Genomic DNA, 17,766 nt, shown 5'->3' with positions numbered 1-17,766 from the left:
TAGGTTAAAATATATAGTTTTTCTAACTCCATCTGGGGTGCTCAGGCTGTCTTGACTGATAAAGATGCCTTAAAAATTTTAGATGCCTTAAAAAAATTAAGGTCCGTCTAGTCAACACTATGGTTTTTCCAGCGGTCACATATTGATGTGAGAGTTGGACTGTGAAGAAAGCTGAGCGCCGAATAATTGATACTGTTGAACTGTGGTGTTGGAGAATACTCTTGAGAGTCCCTTGGACTGCAAGGAGATCCAACCAGTCCATCCTAAAGGATATCAGTCTTGGGTGTTCATTGGAAGGACTGATGTTGAAGCTGAAACTCCAATACTTTGGCCACCTCATGTGAAGAGCTGACTCATTGGAAAAGACCCTGATGCTGGGAGGGATTGGGGGTAGGAGGAGAAGGGGACAACAGAGGATGAGATGGCTGGATGGCATCACTGACTCGATGGACATGGGTTTGGGTGGACTCTGGGAGTTGGTGATGGACAGGGAGGCCTGGCATGCTGCAGTTCATGGGGTTGCAAAGAGTCTGACACAACTGAACTGAACTGAAAAAAATTCATTCAGCAAACATTTATAAAGCTCTTACTCAATGATATAGGATTCTTCCTTCTATTAATTTTCCCAGTTTTATTGAGATATAATTGACAGAAAACATTGTATAAGTTTAAAGTGTACAATGTGTTGGTTTGACACATTTATATTGTAAAATGACTACAACCACAGTATTAGCTACCACCTCTATCCTGTAACATAGTTACCTTTTTTACAGTGAAAAGATGTAGAGTCAACTCTCTCAGCAACATTCAAGTGTATGATAGTGTTCTTAGCTACAATCACCGTAGTATACACCATTCTGTACTATACCCTTTGACCAGTCTCCTCATTTCTGCCACCCCTCAGCCCCGGGTAATCCCTTCTCTACTCTGTGTTTCTCAGATAGAGATACTTTAAGGCACACACAAGAATTAAGACCTAGCATTTGTTAAGTTCATTAAAAATAGTCACCTGGTAGTATAAGCTTTAAATTTGTTCAACTATTATTTACCCATTATTTCCACAGCTTGACATCTATACTAACAACAATAATAATACCTTACATTTATAGAGTTGTCCCTCCAAATCCACAGGGGATTGGTTTCAGGGCATCCCACCTCCACACTGGAATACCAGATTCTTCAGTACTCAAGTCCCTTGTGTGAAATGGTGTAGCATTTTCATATAACCTATGCGCATCCCTACAATATACTTTAACTCATCTCTAGATTATTTATAATACCTAATATAATGTAAATGCTAGGTAAAGAGTTGTAAGTACAATATAAGTGCCATATAAATAGTTGCCTGCATGACAAAGTCAAGTTTTGCTTTTTGGAAATTTCTGAAAATTTTTTTCCTAAATATTTTCCACAGGAGTAACTTGAATCTGTGGATAAGGAACCTGCAGATACAGAAGGCTGATTATAGATTGATTTATAGTTCATTAAGTGTTTTCATGTGTTATCCAAAATCTGAGCTGACTAGTAACCTTAAAGTTATTTGGTGCTTTTACGTTATTTGTCAGAAGACAATCATAATGACCTTTGATTTCATGGGGAAAGAATCTGTCACTAATGGAATTCGTAAAGGAAATTATGCTTTGCTGTTTAAAGACTACTGTTACAAAAGGTAAAATTAAAAAGGAAAACCCTTGTAGCCTATTCAGCTTCCTGGATGGTAGTGGTTGACAGTCGAGGAATTATTTCTTTGCTGAGATTGTGCTTTATCTGAGATCAGAGTTATGTTAAGAAACAACACCTGTTAGAAGGCAATTCTAATTTAAATTAATCTGAGCCACAAAATGCTCGATTGTTTTCAGTTTCAAAGTCTCTTCTTAGCTGTTTTCGTGCTTTTACCTTTCAATATTTTCGTATTAGTTCAAGATACAGACTTTGCAGAAGGATATGCCAAAATATGACTTCCTATTCTTAAGCAAAACTGACAAATGCCTTTTTTCTTATTATCTTTAAATTGCAAATGTCTGAAGGCCTGTCATAATTGGATGCGTCATCCTGAGATTTAAATGCATGACAGTTTTCAAACGTGATTTGAAAAATGAACATGACTGTAAGGAAGGAAGGGTGAGGCTGGCAGAACACGGGGTGGTACTAATAGAATCCAATGTATGCATTCTTTTTCAAATAGTTACTGATTATATACGTAAGCAGCCTATGCTTTTCTTTCAGAACTTTGCAGAAAACACTATGAATGAACTCCTTGGCTGGTATGGCTATGATAAGGTTGAATTGAAAGACGGTGAAGATATTGAATTCAGGAGCTATCCTACAGATGGAGAGAGCCGGCAGCACATTTCTGTTCTCAAAGGTAATGACATTTAATGTCCCTTTGTTCATGCAAACAAGGATTAACTATCTCAACCTGCCAGAATTGAGTTGCTCTGGGACTCATTTTGTTGATTATGCCAATAGTTGATTTAAATGTACATCCCCAGGAGTGCTTTCCCATAAGCAGAATATAAGAGCACAACATAAAACAAAAACAGTCACAGCTTAATTTCTTTCCAGCAATGGGAGGGCTAGCTAGACAGTGCTCGGGATCCTAAGCACTGCGGTCCTGCTCACAAAGGTAGAGAAAGGGACAGCGTTTGCTAACTTCTGCTTTCCTAAACCCTTTGATATATCAATTGTTAAGGGCTGGTGCTTTCTGTTAAGTGAAATGTTAGGTTTAAAGTTTCAGACTGCAAGAGACAATCATGGTTAATTTGGTAATATCTCTTCTTGCCCCCCAGTTTTAGGTGAGAATTCTAAAGGAGAGCCCTACTTCTATTTTCTGTTTGAAGTGTTCGCCTTATCCCCACAGCCTTGGGTAGGGTAAGAAGAAAAGTAAGAGAGTAGTAGATGATTGGATCCTATATTATTCTTTAGGAATTATCATCGAAGCCTGGCCAGAGAGTAGAAATTAGAGGGTTGGCAGAGTTGAATTAACACTGATTCTCCCGGTGGGTAGCAATGCCAGATACCCCATGAGGGAAGCCTAGAACCCTTGGTGGGTGTTGCTCTGCGTACTGAATTGATTAACCTAAATATGGATTGAAGATTTGTTCATCAAAGAAAAGAAGAGGAATATGTGAATATCCATAAAGGAATATCCATTTGGGGAACTTGAATAAAATGTGAGCTAAACTAATTGTGTGATATCGTTGGCAATTTGATCTGTATTTTCATTGCATTCAGAATCTTTTGGCATACACTACCTGTTCATGCTCTTTATTTCCAGTCTCTAAGATAGTGCTTTTCCTTCTTATATGCCAAGCAACGAAATGTAAATGAGCTGTCCTGTGGGCATGTGGAATTGAACGTACGTGACAAATTTTATGTTAAGCTTGCTATGAAATTGTACATATCATGTTACAGAGATAATAACAAGTTCACTGTAAATAAAAAATGCAAGTCATGAGTTTTAGTCTATAAACTAATAGCTCATTTAATACTTGGTCTAGGTAATAATCTTTGCCTCTGGGGAACTTGGAGAGAATGCCATGATATGCTGCTGAAGGGAAAAAGTTGTTTTCCATGGTTGAGTGTTTTATTTTTTTAATGGTTCATATGTGAGGATAAAATTCACAAAGTTCATATCAGTAGAAGTTTTCTTTATGATCATTTTTGTTAATTTGTAAAAATTATTTTATTTATTTATTTTTGACTGTGCTGTATCTTCGTTGCTGTGTGTGGGCTTTTCTCAAGTTGTGGTTCCTGGGCTCTAGAGCACAGGCTCAGTAGTTGTGGCGCATGCGTTTAGTTGCTCCAAGGCGTGTGGGATCTTCCTGGACTGTGGATTGAACCCATGTCTCCTGCATTGGCAGGCGAATTCTTTACCACTGAGTCACAAGGAAGCCCCATTTTTGTTAATTTTTAATGGCTATTAATGGGTTAATGAGTCTGCCCTGTGAAATAACAGTTTGTGTTCTTTTTTCCTAATCATCAGCTTCTTTCTCATTGGTTCTTTTGATTATATTACCACTCACCTTTATAATATATCAGGACCTGGTTACCATGGTAGGGGGCCACTTTTTAAGCTTCTCCTTTGGTATCAGAGAGCGATACCTGCCATATATCACTTTGTATATGTAAAAGGTTAATTGCCTCTCAGTTTTCTGTGGCCTTTTACAGTGTGAAAATTCATCACTACGATACAGTAGAGATATTAGCTATCATGGTGGAGCAAATTGTAAAGGAGCCCATAAGAAATTTATGGTAACACAGCTGAGAAAGTTTCAGGATTAAGTTCTGGTAAAGTGTTTAAAGATTGGCAAGAAAAAAAAATTTATTCCATAGCCATTTTACTTGCGAAAATGTGGTTGTAAGGAAAGTAAGTCTCTTCAACATATTGAATGATTTTTTTTTCTTTTACAGAAAATTCTTTGCCAAAACCCAAATTACCTGAGGACAGTGTTATTTCACCATACAATATAAGCACAGGCTATTCAGGGCTTGCCACAGGAAATGGACTCAGTGACTCACCTGCAGGGTCGAAGGATCATGGCAATGTGCCCATTATTGTACCTTTAATTCCGCCACCTTTCATAAAGCCGCCAGCAGGTAAGTCACTACTGGGGTTTCCAGTGATAATAATTTACAGAAAATTGTTTAAACTACCCTATGATAATTATTAAATGCTTAAGTTTATTTTGGAAAACACTGTTTTAGGGACATTGCAGCTAAGACATGTGAGTGTATGTATCATTTGAAGAACATTACTTTATTAAGCAAATACCCCCAATCTACTACTGCTTAGGCTGTCGACCTTCAACTGACAATAAATTTTCCTACCCCTGGCTACAAAAAAAGTTATTTTCCTTCTCTGAAATCTATTTAAAATTAAAAAGGATAAATTAATTTAAAAAAAGATACATACTGATCGGTTAACAAGAAAAAAAGGAACCATGGTTGAGCTCTTTGGTGTGGTGCAATGAGGACCACGTCTCCCTGGTGCGTTTCCCAAAGGAAGGGGCAATTTATAAAGCGTGTGTGGCAGGCTTGTTCCCCAGTGCGCCTTTCTTCTAAATCCACTGAAGAAACAACCCAGGTTACTCATCTCGTACAGAGTTGTTTCTAATTCCTGGAAAGCTTTCTTTAAGAGCTTTTTGAAAAATGGAGATTCAAATTTTACTTGGATGAAAATGTAATCAGTTCTGGTATATTTCCAGAAAATTAGATGGCAGTGTATTAAGCTAGATGGCAATAGGCTGAGCATGATGTTCTATTGCAGGTTAGGTTACAGTTATGTTCCACATGGAGAAAGTTCAGTAATATTGTATCTGGCTTGTTGTAAAATGTTAAAATTTTGCTAGAATGCTTAATTGCTGTGCTGGTTATTTTTCTGTATGTTGAATTAAGCAATGATAAATAATGAATTTTGATAGCAGTACTTATCATAACTCACTAAAGATAACACTTGTATTATTATTTTTTTTTTTGAGGCGAGAGAAGATAGGTGTTTGGTTATGTTTCCATAAATGGTGAATATGTTTGTAAGATAGAAATTACTGGGCTTACATTATAGATATATTTATACCATCTTCTAAGTGTTACTAACATTTTCCTTCATGGTATGGGCATATTCTCTTACTTGACCTATTACATTTTAGCAGCAAAAGTGTCCTTTCATACTGAGGTCCTCACATATGTCATGAAAATCCATTTACATATCAAAATCACTTGTGATCGTGTTTGTCTACCAAATACTAACATAATTTTTGTTTCATGTAATGTTTGTCTCCATAATGCCACTGTTATTCTTTGGTTGATTGTTTTATGGTGCAGAGGGACCCAGATTTATCTCCTAAAGGGTCAAAGATATATTTTACATAGGACAACTGGAGAGAAAATTGACTAATTTTGTAAATGTAGGATTCTTTGTTTCGATGTATGTCCAATGGCTTCAGTGCGTGGTGATGTTGAGGAGGATACCAGTAAAACAGCCTAAGTGAAAAGAACACGGGCTTCAGGCTTAGATAGATGGGGTTCAAATCTAGACTTTGTCATTTACTGGGTCTGTGAGTGTAGAGCAGCTATGTAATTTCCACATATATGAAATGGGGGTTGCAGTTTCACCACCTGAGATAGTTGTGGCCCTGAGATGAGAAAATGTATGTAAAGCACCAGCATAGTGCTTGCCACATGGAAGCCCTTCGGTACATGCCATGCCTCTTTTTCTTTTTTTTCAGACCTTATTCTGCCCTAGAGTTATCATGCACATAATTTGTGCATAAAAAGGTGTGCATCCAAATGCAAATTCCCCTCCAAGGTTTATTTGAGCAAAGCAAACAGCTCTAGAAATTAGCATAGCTGAGGCTAACATGAGTTTGGCATGCCAAAAAACCTGCCCTGGAGTTTCCTGCTGAGCCAGCCACGTGGAATTCAAGCACACAGCTCCTATTTAACTCTAATTCCACATCAGATCAGGAAATAAATATGCAAAGGATAGAGGCCAAAAATTGAGCCTTGGAAGTCTTAGATGTAAAAACTCTGAGGAATTAAAAGCCAGAGTAACTGAACACCAGTGGTTTTGTGCTGTCTTCCATGGAATTCTAGGACACTCATCTGTTGAAAACAGAATATAGGGGAGGACATGTTTAATTTTCTGTATCTGCTCTAAACCTTGACCCAGTCCTACTCCAGGGTTCCATATGACAAGACAAAGGTACACAAAGTTCTCTGCTTTCAAGGAGCTTACTCTATTATTCCCTAAGCAGAAACTTACAGGAGAGATGAATTTTGACTTATGTTATCTAGTGCAGGGGTCGGAAAGCTTTGTCAATGGCCAGATAGTATTTAAGGCTTTGGAGCTATCCTGTCCTGTCACAGCTACTGAACTCTGCTGCAGCAGCAGAAAATCAGCCATAGATAACCAGGCCATAAACAAATGGGCCTGGTTGTGTTCTAATAAAACTTTATTTACAAAAAGAGCAGCAAACAGGGTTTGGCTCAGGGAAAACAGCTTGCTGACCCTTGCGTTAGGGTAAGATTGGCAAAAGTCTCATGATAACAGGAAGGTGAATAGAGTTTCTAAGAGTCGGGCTATGAGCTTTGTTGAAGTGCTGTCTGTTACATCATAAGGAAGGGACAGTGACAGGTTAGGAAAACAGCAGGGTTTTCAGGGAATGTGGTGAGCTCTGTCACATAATAGTCGTCCACCAGGGTCTGTTGAATAAATGAATGAATGACATATTCAAATTCCTACTGCACATACATAAATAGTACAGACTACTCTGTTGTTCACTGAGAAAGTGCGAGGATCTTGTTTGAGTTGGTCTCAACCTTTTTGACCACGACCATAGCCTTTGTGACAGTGGTTTGAGTCCTTATCCATAGATAAGTGTAAAGTTCACCAGTTATCCAAAAACTCCTATCTAGTTAATCATTTCAGTTCTTCCTTTTGCTAAAATTTTACCAGAGTTATTATTCAAGATAAGTTGAGGGACACTCACTGTCAATTTTCTCACCATATATAGGTTAATGTGGCATTTCTGAGGGAAACTAATCATACAATGGCTGAAAGAAAGCGGCCCCTTGATAATCAGGCCCTGAATAATTTAGAGTTGACTGTATCAAGCAAGTGTCTACCTCTCAGGATAGGGAAGATGAGCACTGTATGTATACTCTGGATTCCTGGAATGAAAATAACTATTAGTGTTCAAATTATTCCTGTTATACTGTAAACTAGCTGTGTGAAAATGCTCACGATACCTTATGTTCGTATTAAATCCTATAGTTATGAAACTCATTCAAATTTATTATTTTATTTACTTTGATCTTAATAATAACCCCAAGAAATAGCATTTGAGATGTCATTAAGTAAAGAACTGAAGCTCAGATAGTTAAGTGGCTTTCTCAAGGTCATGTGGCTTCCAAGTACTTGAGTCTAGTACTAAAGTCTTCTGATTCCTAATCCAATATTCTTTTTAATATAAAGTTGCCATTTCAGCATATTTATATAGAATTTCCCTAGACTGTATCAGAATAGGAATACTTGTTAATATGCCACTTCAGATTCCTTTAATGACGGGATACAACTTGTTTCTGCAGAAGGTTATTTTTTTCAAGCCCACATCTATTGGGAGACTTGATAAGTTCTCTAGCTCTAAGCATCTGTGGTTCTGTGAGCCTGGGTGACCTCGTAATAGTAGTAAAACCCCAGCTTGGTTTTAAAGTCTTGCCATCATGAGGCAAGTTGCTTCTGCTCCGAGGTACCAGAAGGCTACATCTGGTCAGGCACTAGTTCCAGAGAGTGTTTCATGTGCTCAGGCAGGCTCACCACTGGATCTCATCCACGTTTGGCAGCCAGTGGGCCCAGTGGAATTCTCGTGATCAGGAACACAGTGATACCACACTCGCTTGGATTTCCACTCTGCTTTTGCACAGCTGCAGACAGAAGTGTGGGGGTAGCTTATTTCTGGGCCTCGGGGACTGCTTTTCTGTTCCTGCACCCCTTTTCTTCTGAGAAGGGGAACTCCTCATGTCTTGGTGATTACCACAAGCTTTGACCTCTCTTTGGCTGCATATTTCCATCCAATTTCCGAGGCTAAGCTGCCCTTCCCCCCTCGGAGACAGAATCTGGCCCTTGGTGTAGGGTTTGTGACATCACGGTCGTTGCTGTGGTAATAGACTTGTTATAAACACAGAATAATAGCTCTGCTTTTACGTTATAAACACAGAATAATAGCTCTGCTTTTACTTTTTTTTCCCTCCTCCAAACAAATGAAGGGAATCACCATGATCCTTAAATAAAAATCACAAACTTTTCTGCAGTGGACAGAGTAAGGTTTTGCCATACAGAGTAGCCATTTAAAAAAACAGCTGTAAGAATATAGTTATAAGAATAATATTAGAAAATAATAGAAAGTATTAGCCAACTCTTTTTATGCAAACATTCCTTTATCCTTTAAGTTAGAATGAATATGAAAACCTCCTTCTTTGCTAATTTAAAAAACCAGAGTGTAAGCATAGTCTGAAGTGACAGAATATATATCAGCAAGAGTTTTGAAAGATAACTCAGGTTAATTACATTGTAACCTTGCTGTAAATCTTCTCATATTAGAGATTTTTAATATGGGTTCAACCCTTTGGGACTTCATTCAGAGAGGGTTGTACCACTAAAGGACTTTCGGCATGGATTATAAGAGCTGTACAATAGTGAGTCTCCATCAAAATACTTATGTCTGCTCTGCTCCCCTGCAAGTTTGACTATTGAAGCAAAGCCATTCAAAATGAATTTTAAATTCAGTAATTTTTTTTTACAAAGACCTTATATTGGTCTTTATTGCTTTACATATGTAATAGCACTCAGTTCCATTGACCAGGTGGCTCAGATGGTAAAAAATATGCCTGCAGTGCAGGAGACCTGGGTTTGATCCCTGGGTTAGGAAGATCCCCTGGAGAGGGGAGTGGCTATTCCCTCCAGTATTCTTGCCTGGAGAATACCATGGACAGAGAATCCTGGCATACTATACAGTACATGGGGTCACAAAAAGTTGGACACAACTGAACAATTAACACTTTCACTTCCATTTCCATTGACTAGACATCAGCTCTCTGCAGTGGTTGGGCAAGGTTAGGTCTCCCCACCTTGCCTACTCCTGGTTAAAGTAACCAACTGGAACTTGAACCAAGATTTTTTATCTCTTCTTCTTAGACTTGTCCCAAGAACAACATTGTGTTTCCAAGACTTAAAAATGTCAGTAAAACAATTAGTACGCTTTGTTTTGCTGAAGAGGTAGCAGAGACTTTGCTAGTGAAAGTTTCACTGAGCCCGGCTGCAGAAAACACTGTATATCTAGGAAGCAGCATTTTAGATCTGAGTCTTTTGACAGGTTTTTCTGGAGGCTTATAACTTGCCAGTTACAAGTCCAGGATCCCTCTAGATCTCTGAATACCTTAAAAATAAAATGAATGTGAAAAAAGGAGGGAATACACCTCTCTGGATGCATTTATATGGCAGTTTTGAATAACATGTCTTTTACCTTCAATGATAAGTGACCATATTCTTGTTCCAGTATGTTCCCATGTGTGAGGTGAGACATAGGGTCCATCCATATGGCACTTGCAGGTTTACGTGGGGGACTTGAGATTAAGCTCCTGAAACCAGTTTGATTTCCTTTGTGCAGAAGCGTCTTGCCTTTCTTGGAAAACAATGACCATTTCCTATCTTCCAGGATGGTTTGCTTTCAGTGAGCTTTCCACATTTGTGTTCAGTCATAGTCATGGAAATGTATTTTTTCAGGCAAATCTTGAAATTCTTTAGGGGTTATAAGAACTGGGCTCTAAGGAACCATTAGGTTACCGGAGAATATGGAAACATTCACGTGATCTGCTAAGCTCTATGTATATAGCTGAGTAAGCCACAGTTAATAAGCATGTTACTTTTTGGCTCCTGTAATTCTTACATGGAGCTGTACTTGCAGGGAAGTGGGAATCAGAATGTGGTTTGCGTTATGATCATTATTTATTTTATCTGTTACTCAATATTCTTGGGGCTTGCATATGAATGCTGTATTCCAAATAGCCATTGAGAAAACAGGATTTAATAAAAATTGCCTTGCCATTTATTTATTTGTCCAAATTTTAAAATATCATTATTAAATAAAATTACCTACGGTTAATGGGATTTGGATGAGTTACTATTTATGTAGCAGATACATTTCTCATCAAAAAGAAGAGGTTCATTGAACCCTCAGATTTGGAGAGTTTTCCAAATCACTTAGGACAAGGACAGGAGGAATTATGGCAAATGGCAAGAGTACTAGTAGTTAATAAAAGTATTGATATAATCTCATCAAGCTAATATTTTCTGAGCACTTATTATGGGCCAGGCAATGTGCTAATAGATTATCTCATCTAATTTTCAGAACAACTCTGTGTGGATGCTATTATTAACTTTTTTTTACAGATGAGGAAACTGAGACCCAGAAAAGTTAAGCAACTTGTCTGAGGTCATACAGGTAATAAGTGGCCAAGCTGTTAGCTGAACTTAGGTGCAGTATCTCCTTAACTCATATTCATACCACTGGTCTATCGAAAACACAGTATCAGTCTTTTAGTCAATAATGTATTTACTGAATGTTCTTTATATTGTATGAGATAAGATAAATATAGACAATATAAATACAAATTATATGTAATATATATATTATGAAACATTATCTATATACACACACATACATATATATATGGTGGAGCTTCCCAGGTGGCACTAGTGATAAAGAACTTGCCTGCCAGTGCGGGAGACATAAGAGATACAGGTTCGATCCCTGGGTTGTAAAGATGCCCTGGAGGAGGGCATGGCAACCCACTCAAGTATTCTTACCTGAAGAGTCCCCATGGACAGAAGAGTCTTGCGGGCTACAGCCCATAGGGTCACAAGGAGTCAGACACAACTGAAGTGACTTAGCACACACACATGCACACGTACATGGTACAAATACATTTATCATCCCTGACCACCAAGCACTTAAAGTATACTTGATATATAATCAAAACATGATTCTACTTTGGTTTTGGGAAGTATAATTTAATTTTAGCAGCATTGGGAGGGTACATGGTGGCAGTAGAAGGGCAGTTAAAGTGGAGTAGTAGGAAGTCTACAGGCAGATTCTCGGGAGCTGTTGTGTTTGTACAAGGAGAAGTGGCATCTGAAACCTAATGTAGGCTAGAAGATAGTCACTGAAAATTCAAAGTGATAAAAAAGACACAAAATGAAGCTTTAAAATGTTAACTACTATGACATGGGTCCTGTTTTATCTTTTTAAATGTAATCAAGGGGTCTTGAAAAGTTATTTCAAATTTCAACATGTTCAGTCATTCTTTTGTTGTTGTTTTACGAATTGATTGTTGACTGTGCTGGGTCTTCCTTGCTATACGCAGGCTTTCTCTAGTTGAGGTGAGTGGTGGCTACTCTCCATTGCAGTGCACAGAGGCTCCTCACTGAGGTGGCTTCTCTTGTGGAGCAGCAAGGCTTTGGGCATACAGGCTTTAGTAGTCGCGGCTCTCCAGCTCTAGAGTGCTGTTCAGTCATTCTTAATGCCGAATAGGATGTGTAGTTTGAATGCTAGCATGATGTGGTGGAAAAACTACCAGAGCAAGAACCAGGAGAGACCTGGATTGTTAATGCCAGCTCTGCCATTGATGGGTTGTATAATCTTGGATAAGCCATTTAGCGTCTCTGAGCCTCAGTTTCCTTGTCTGAAAAATGATGTAGTTAATTTAAGTAATCTGTAATTTCCCTATATTTTTAAAATCTTGGCTTTGTGACTTATATAGTGAATTGCCTAGATGATTTTATGATTTGAAAGGGTCTATTTTAACATGCCACAATATATATTTGTTAATTAATTGAAGATATTTAAAGCTAGTTACCTATGTGTATAGTTACAGCAGCTGAAAGTCTGATGGAAGATTTATGCTATTTAGGGCAACTTTCAATGATTGTTAATTTTTACTTTGAAAGAGTCATAAATAAATGCAGAAAATAAACTTATGGTTACCAAGGGGGAAAGGTGGGAAGGAGGGATAAACTGGAAGACTGGGATTGATATATACACACTACTATATATAAAATAGATAACTAATAAGAACCTATGTATGGCACAGGGAACTCTGCTTAACGCTCTTTAATGACCTGTTTGGGAAAATAATCTAAAAAAGAGTGGATATATGTATAACTGATTGAACGTGCTGTATAGAAGAAAATAACACAACATTGTATATCAACTATACTCCAATAAAAATTAATAAAAATAAAATAAAATCAAGAAAAAGTGCCAGAAAGTGTTAAATATGAGTAAATAAGAAGATTAATATCACTCATATGTTATTAAATCTAATCATTTTGATGTTATACATAAGTTGTGATCACTAGAAGTATTTTCCAAAATTTCTGACAAAGAGAAGTCACAGTATGTCAAATATAATTTACCAAAACAGGCACAAGAATTAATAGAAAACCTGAGTAATTCTACATTTCCTGAGTAGTAAGGAAATTAAATAATTAAATCATTTTACAAAGGACATTCTAGACCCAGATAGCTTCAATGTTAAATTCTACCATTTAAGGAAAAAATAAAAGCAAACTTAGAGAAACTCTCTTAGAGAAATAGAAATCATTTTATGATGCCAGCATGACCTTGGTCTTATCACATGACAAAGGCATTAAAAATAAAAATGATAATTTAATGTAATTAGTTTACATTAACATGGGAAAATTGTTTATCATGAACAATGATTCAAAAATCCTGAAGAAAATCATAGCAAATCAAAGTCAGTGATATAAACAGTAGGATAATGTGTCATGACTAAATAATTTTTTCTAGGAATGCAAGATTAATTTAAATTGTAAAAATAGTTAATATAATTAACTAATTGACAGAACAAACAATAAAGCTCATAGAATATTCTCAAAAAATGCAGAAATTTAAAAGTTAATAAAAATTTAACACAATAATAAAACCTCTTATAAAAGTAGGAATAGCATGGAACTTCCATAATGTGACAAGCAATATCCACAAAAACCTACTGCTAACATTGTACATAATGGTGAAATATTGAAAGCTTTTCTCTTGAAGTCCAGAATCAGATAAAGATAACCAGTATCACCATTTCTATTTATCATCATTTCTATTTTGTACTAGAATTCATCAAAAATGTAAGAAAACAAGAAAAAGAAGCAAAAAATATAAGATTTTAAAGGTAGAAATGCTATTTTATTTAGAACCTCTCTCCCTCAACAGTGAACAGGTAAACTATTATAATGAGTCAGTTCCATTCAGTTCAGTCACTCAGTCGTGTCCGACTCTTTGAGACCCCATGAATTGCAGCACGCCAGGCCTCCCTGTCCATCACCAACTTCCTGAGTTCACTCAAACTCACATTCATTGAGTTGGTGATGCCATCCAGCCATCTCATCCTCTGTCGTCCCCTTTTCCTCCTGCCCCCAATCCTTCCCAGCATCAGAGTCTTTTCCAATGAGGCAACTCTTCTCATGAGATGGCCAAAGTACTGGAATTTCAGCTTTAGCATCATTCCTTCCAAAGGAATCCCAGGGCTGATCTCCTTCAGAATGGACTGGTTGGATCTCCTTGCAGTCCAAGGGACTCTTCAAGAGTCTTCTCCAACACCACACTTCAAACGCATCAATTCTTCGGCGCTCAGCCTTCTTCACAGTCCAACTCTCACATCCATACATGACTACTGGAAAAACCATAGCCTTGACTAGATGGACCTTTGTTGGCAAAGTAATATCTCTGCTTTTGAATATGGTATCTAGGTTGGTCATAACTTTTATTTCAAGGAGTAAGCGTCTTTTAATTTCCTGGCTGCAATCACCATCTGCAGTGATTTTGGAGCCCCCCAAAATGAAGTCTGACACTGTTTCCACTGTTTCCCCATCTATTTCCCATGAAGTGATGGGACCAGATGCCATGATCTTCGTTTTCTGAATGTTGAGCTTTAAGCCAACTTTTTCACTCTCCTCTTTCACTTTCATCAAGAGGCTTTTTAGTTCCTCTTCACTTTCTGCCATAAGGGTGGTGTCATCTGCATATCTGAAGTTATTGATATTTCTCCCGGCAATCTTGATTCCAGTTTATGTTTCTTCCAGCCCAGCGTTTCTCATGATGTACTCTGCATATAAATTAAATAAGTAGGGAGACAATATACAGCCTTGACGTACACCTTTTCCTATTTGGAACCAGTCTGTTGTTCCATGTCCAGTTCTAACTGTTGCTTCCTGACCTGCATATAGGTTTCTCAAGAGGCAGGTCAGGTGGTCTGGTATTCCCATCTCTTGATTAGTGCTAAACTAATCAGTACCCCTAAATCCATTATATCTGTATATTTCAGCCACACACACACACACACACACACACACACACACACACACACAAAACCTTAACAATACCATTTAAAATAGCATCAAACCATCAAATAGCAAGGGGGAAGAAAACCTCACGAAATGTGTGCAGGATTGCTACACAAAGAACTATAAACATATAAACACAGAGAAAACCTAAATCAGTGAAGGGACACTCCATGTTTAAGAAGTGGAGACTAAATATTCTAAAAAGGCAGATTCTTCCTAAATTGATTGATATATTTAATTCAATTCTGATAAAAATTTCATCATAGAATGTTGTGGAAATTAAAAAGCTATTTCTAAAATATGCATGGAGATGCAAAGGGGTATGATTAACCGAAACTGTCTTGAAGAATAAAAGCAAAATTAGAAGACTTATACTGTCAGATCTCAATATTTATTATGACTAGAATAATTATTAATTAATTAATATTATTAGTGTTAATTGTTGCTGTTGTTGTTATTCTTCTTTCAACCATATTTAAAATTATCCTTTAGAATTTATTGATCTATATTTGAGATATAAAAGAGGTAAGAGCACTTTTTGTTTCATGTCTGTTCTCTTTTGGTTTAATGTTTTATAGAACCTTTCCTTGCAATTATGAAATATATAAATTTTGTAAAAGTGCATAAAATATATATGCATTCTTTTACAAATAGTGATCCTTATGTACTCAAACCTTCTTTCCTCCATAGGGTAACTACTTTCATGGTAATTATTCCTTTCCTTTCTTCTATAGTTGAAACAACTTAGTATGTCTCCCTAAGCAATATAGCTTATTTTTGCTTATTTTTGGACTTTATGAACTTATGGTAGCCAGCTTCCAAAATGACCCCCAAATCATAGTCTCCTGGTGGTGTCTTCCTACACTGAATCAGGGATAGTCTGTGTGACCAACTTCTAAGGCTATCATAAAAGGTTATTGTAGTTTCTGCATAATTCTCTCACATTATTCATTCTGTGGGGAGCATGAAGAGACTTAAGCAGTCCTGTGAGGAGGACCCACATAGGCAGGAACTGAGGCCTCCTACCAGTAGCCAGCACTGACTTGCCAGCCCTGGGTCTGAACCACCTTAGAACCACAGGATCCCCCTGTCTAAGTCAAGTCTTCAGGTGACTGTAGCCCCCAAAGACATTTGATTGTAATCTCATGAGCAATCCTGAGTCAGAATTGCTCCAAATCACTCTCAAATACCTAATCCACAGAAACCATGAACAATAATAAATGATTTCTGTTGAATTTTTTAAAAAGACAAGAGATAATGATATAAAGATATACATATAAGCCATTGCAATAGAATCTAGAAAATAACCTAGATTGATTATTTATGACAAAAGTATTAGTCAGCTTGGGTTTCCATAATAAAATATCATAGGCTGCATTGCTTAAATAAGCAACATTAATTTTCTCACAATTCTGAAGAATGGAAGTCCAGAGCAAAGTCATCAGGGTTAACATCTGGTAAGAACTCTCTCTGTGAGTTGCAGGAGGTTGCCTTTTCCCTGTGTCCTCACATGGCAGAAAGAGATGGCACGCTCTCTTGTGTCTCTCTTTATAAGGGCAATAGTCCCATCAGACCAAGGTTCTACCCTCGTGACCTCATCTAACCCTATTTAATTCTCAAAACACAGCATCACCTTGGGACTTAGAGCTTCAACATGAATTTTGGAGGGACACAAACATTCAGTCTGTAATAACAAAAATGACTGTGAAACAGCGAGGAAAGAATATTCTTCTCAATAAAAGTTCTAATGCTAAAAAATGTATGTTGATTCTTCACACCATTCACAAAAATCAGTTCTAGCCATAGATCTAAATGTGACAGGTAGACCATTAGAGCTTGTGGAAGAAAACCTCAGAGAATATATTTATGATCTTTAGTAGGCCAGTACTTCTTAAACTATATACTATAGGCATTAACCATAAAGAAAAAAGTTGATTAAATAGACTCTGTTAAAGTTAAGAATTTCTGTTGATTAAAAGATATCTTTCAAAAAATGAAGTGGCAAATCAAAGTGGGAAATCATGTTTGTAATACATGTTCCACAAAAGACTCATTCACAATACATAAAGAACCCCTGGAAATAAAAAAGAAGACATCCCAATAGCAAAATGAGCAAAAAATATAAACAGGTACTTCATTAAAGAAATATCCCAGTGGCCTATAAACATATTAAAAGTTGTTCAGTCTCATTCAGTTCAGTTCAGTCACTCAGTCATGTCCGACTCTTTGCGACCCCATGAATTGCAGCATGCCAGGCCTCCCTGTCCATCACCAACTCCTGGAGTTCACCCAGATTCATGTCCATCAAGTCGGTGATGCCATCCAGCCATCTCATCCTCTGTCGTCTCCTTCTCCTCCTGCCCCCAATCCCTCCCAGCATCAGAGTCTTCTCCAATGAGTCAACTCTTCACATGAGGTGGCCAAAGTATTGTTAGTCATTAGGAAAATAAAATTTAAAATCCCAGTGAGATACAAGTATACAAACACTAGAATAGCAAAAATGAAAAAAAAATTGACATACCCGGTGTTGGAGAACACAGAGCAACTGGAATGCTTGTACATTGCTGGTGGGAGTATAAACCAGTGTAACCACTCTTGAAAGCTGATTGCCAGCATCTGTTAATGCTGAACGTGTGTGTTTGTGCTCAGTTGCTCAGTTGTGTCTGAGTCTTTGTGAACCCATGGACTGTATAGCCTACCAGACTCCCCTGTCCATGGGATTTTCCAGGCAAGAATACTGGAGGGGTTGCCATTTTCCTCCTTCAGGGGTTCTTCCTAACCCAGGGATCCAACCTACATCTCCTATGGCTTCTGAATTGGCAGGCAGATTCTTTATCACTGAGCCACCTGGG

The 17,766-nt window shown here is 37.5% G+C and overlaps 1 protein-coding gene across 2 annotated transcripts in view; it reads left to right on the top strand.

The window, feature by feature from the left end:
* The window catches only part of SOBP (sine oculis binding protein homolog), a 169,181-nt gene that overhangs the window by 12,163 nt on the left and 139,252 nt on the right, over window positions 1-17,766 (top strand). For both annotated transcript variants that reach the window (XM_013966453.2, XM_013966454.2), the window contains exons 2-3: window positions 2,227-2,365; window positions 4,414-4,599. In XM_013966453.2, coding sequence (XP_013821907.2) covers window positions 2,227-2,365; window positions 4,414-4,599 — 325 coding nt within the window. The remainder of the gene's footprint in view (window positions 1-2,226; window positions 2,366-4,413; window positions 4,600-17,766) is intronic.

Source organism: Capra hircus, chromosome 9 (assembly GCF_001704415.2).
Source record: "Capra hircus breed San Clemente chromosome 9, ASM170441v1, whole genome shotgun sequence".
NCBI lineage: Eukaryota > Metazoa > Chordata > Mammalia > Artiodactyla > Bovidae > Capra > Capra hircus.
Note: the sequence above shows the minus strand (reverse complement) of the source record. Positions and strands in the feature narration are given on the sequence as shown.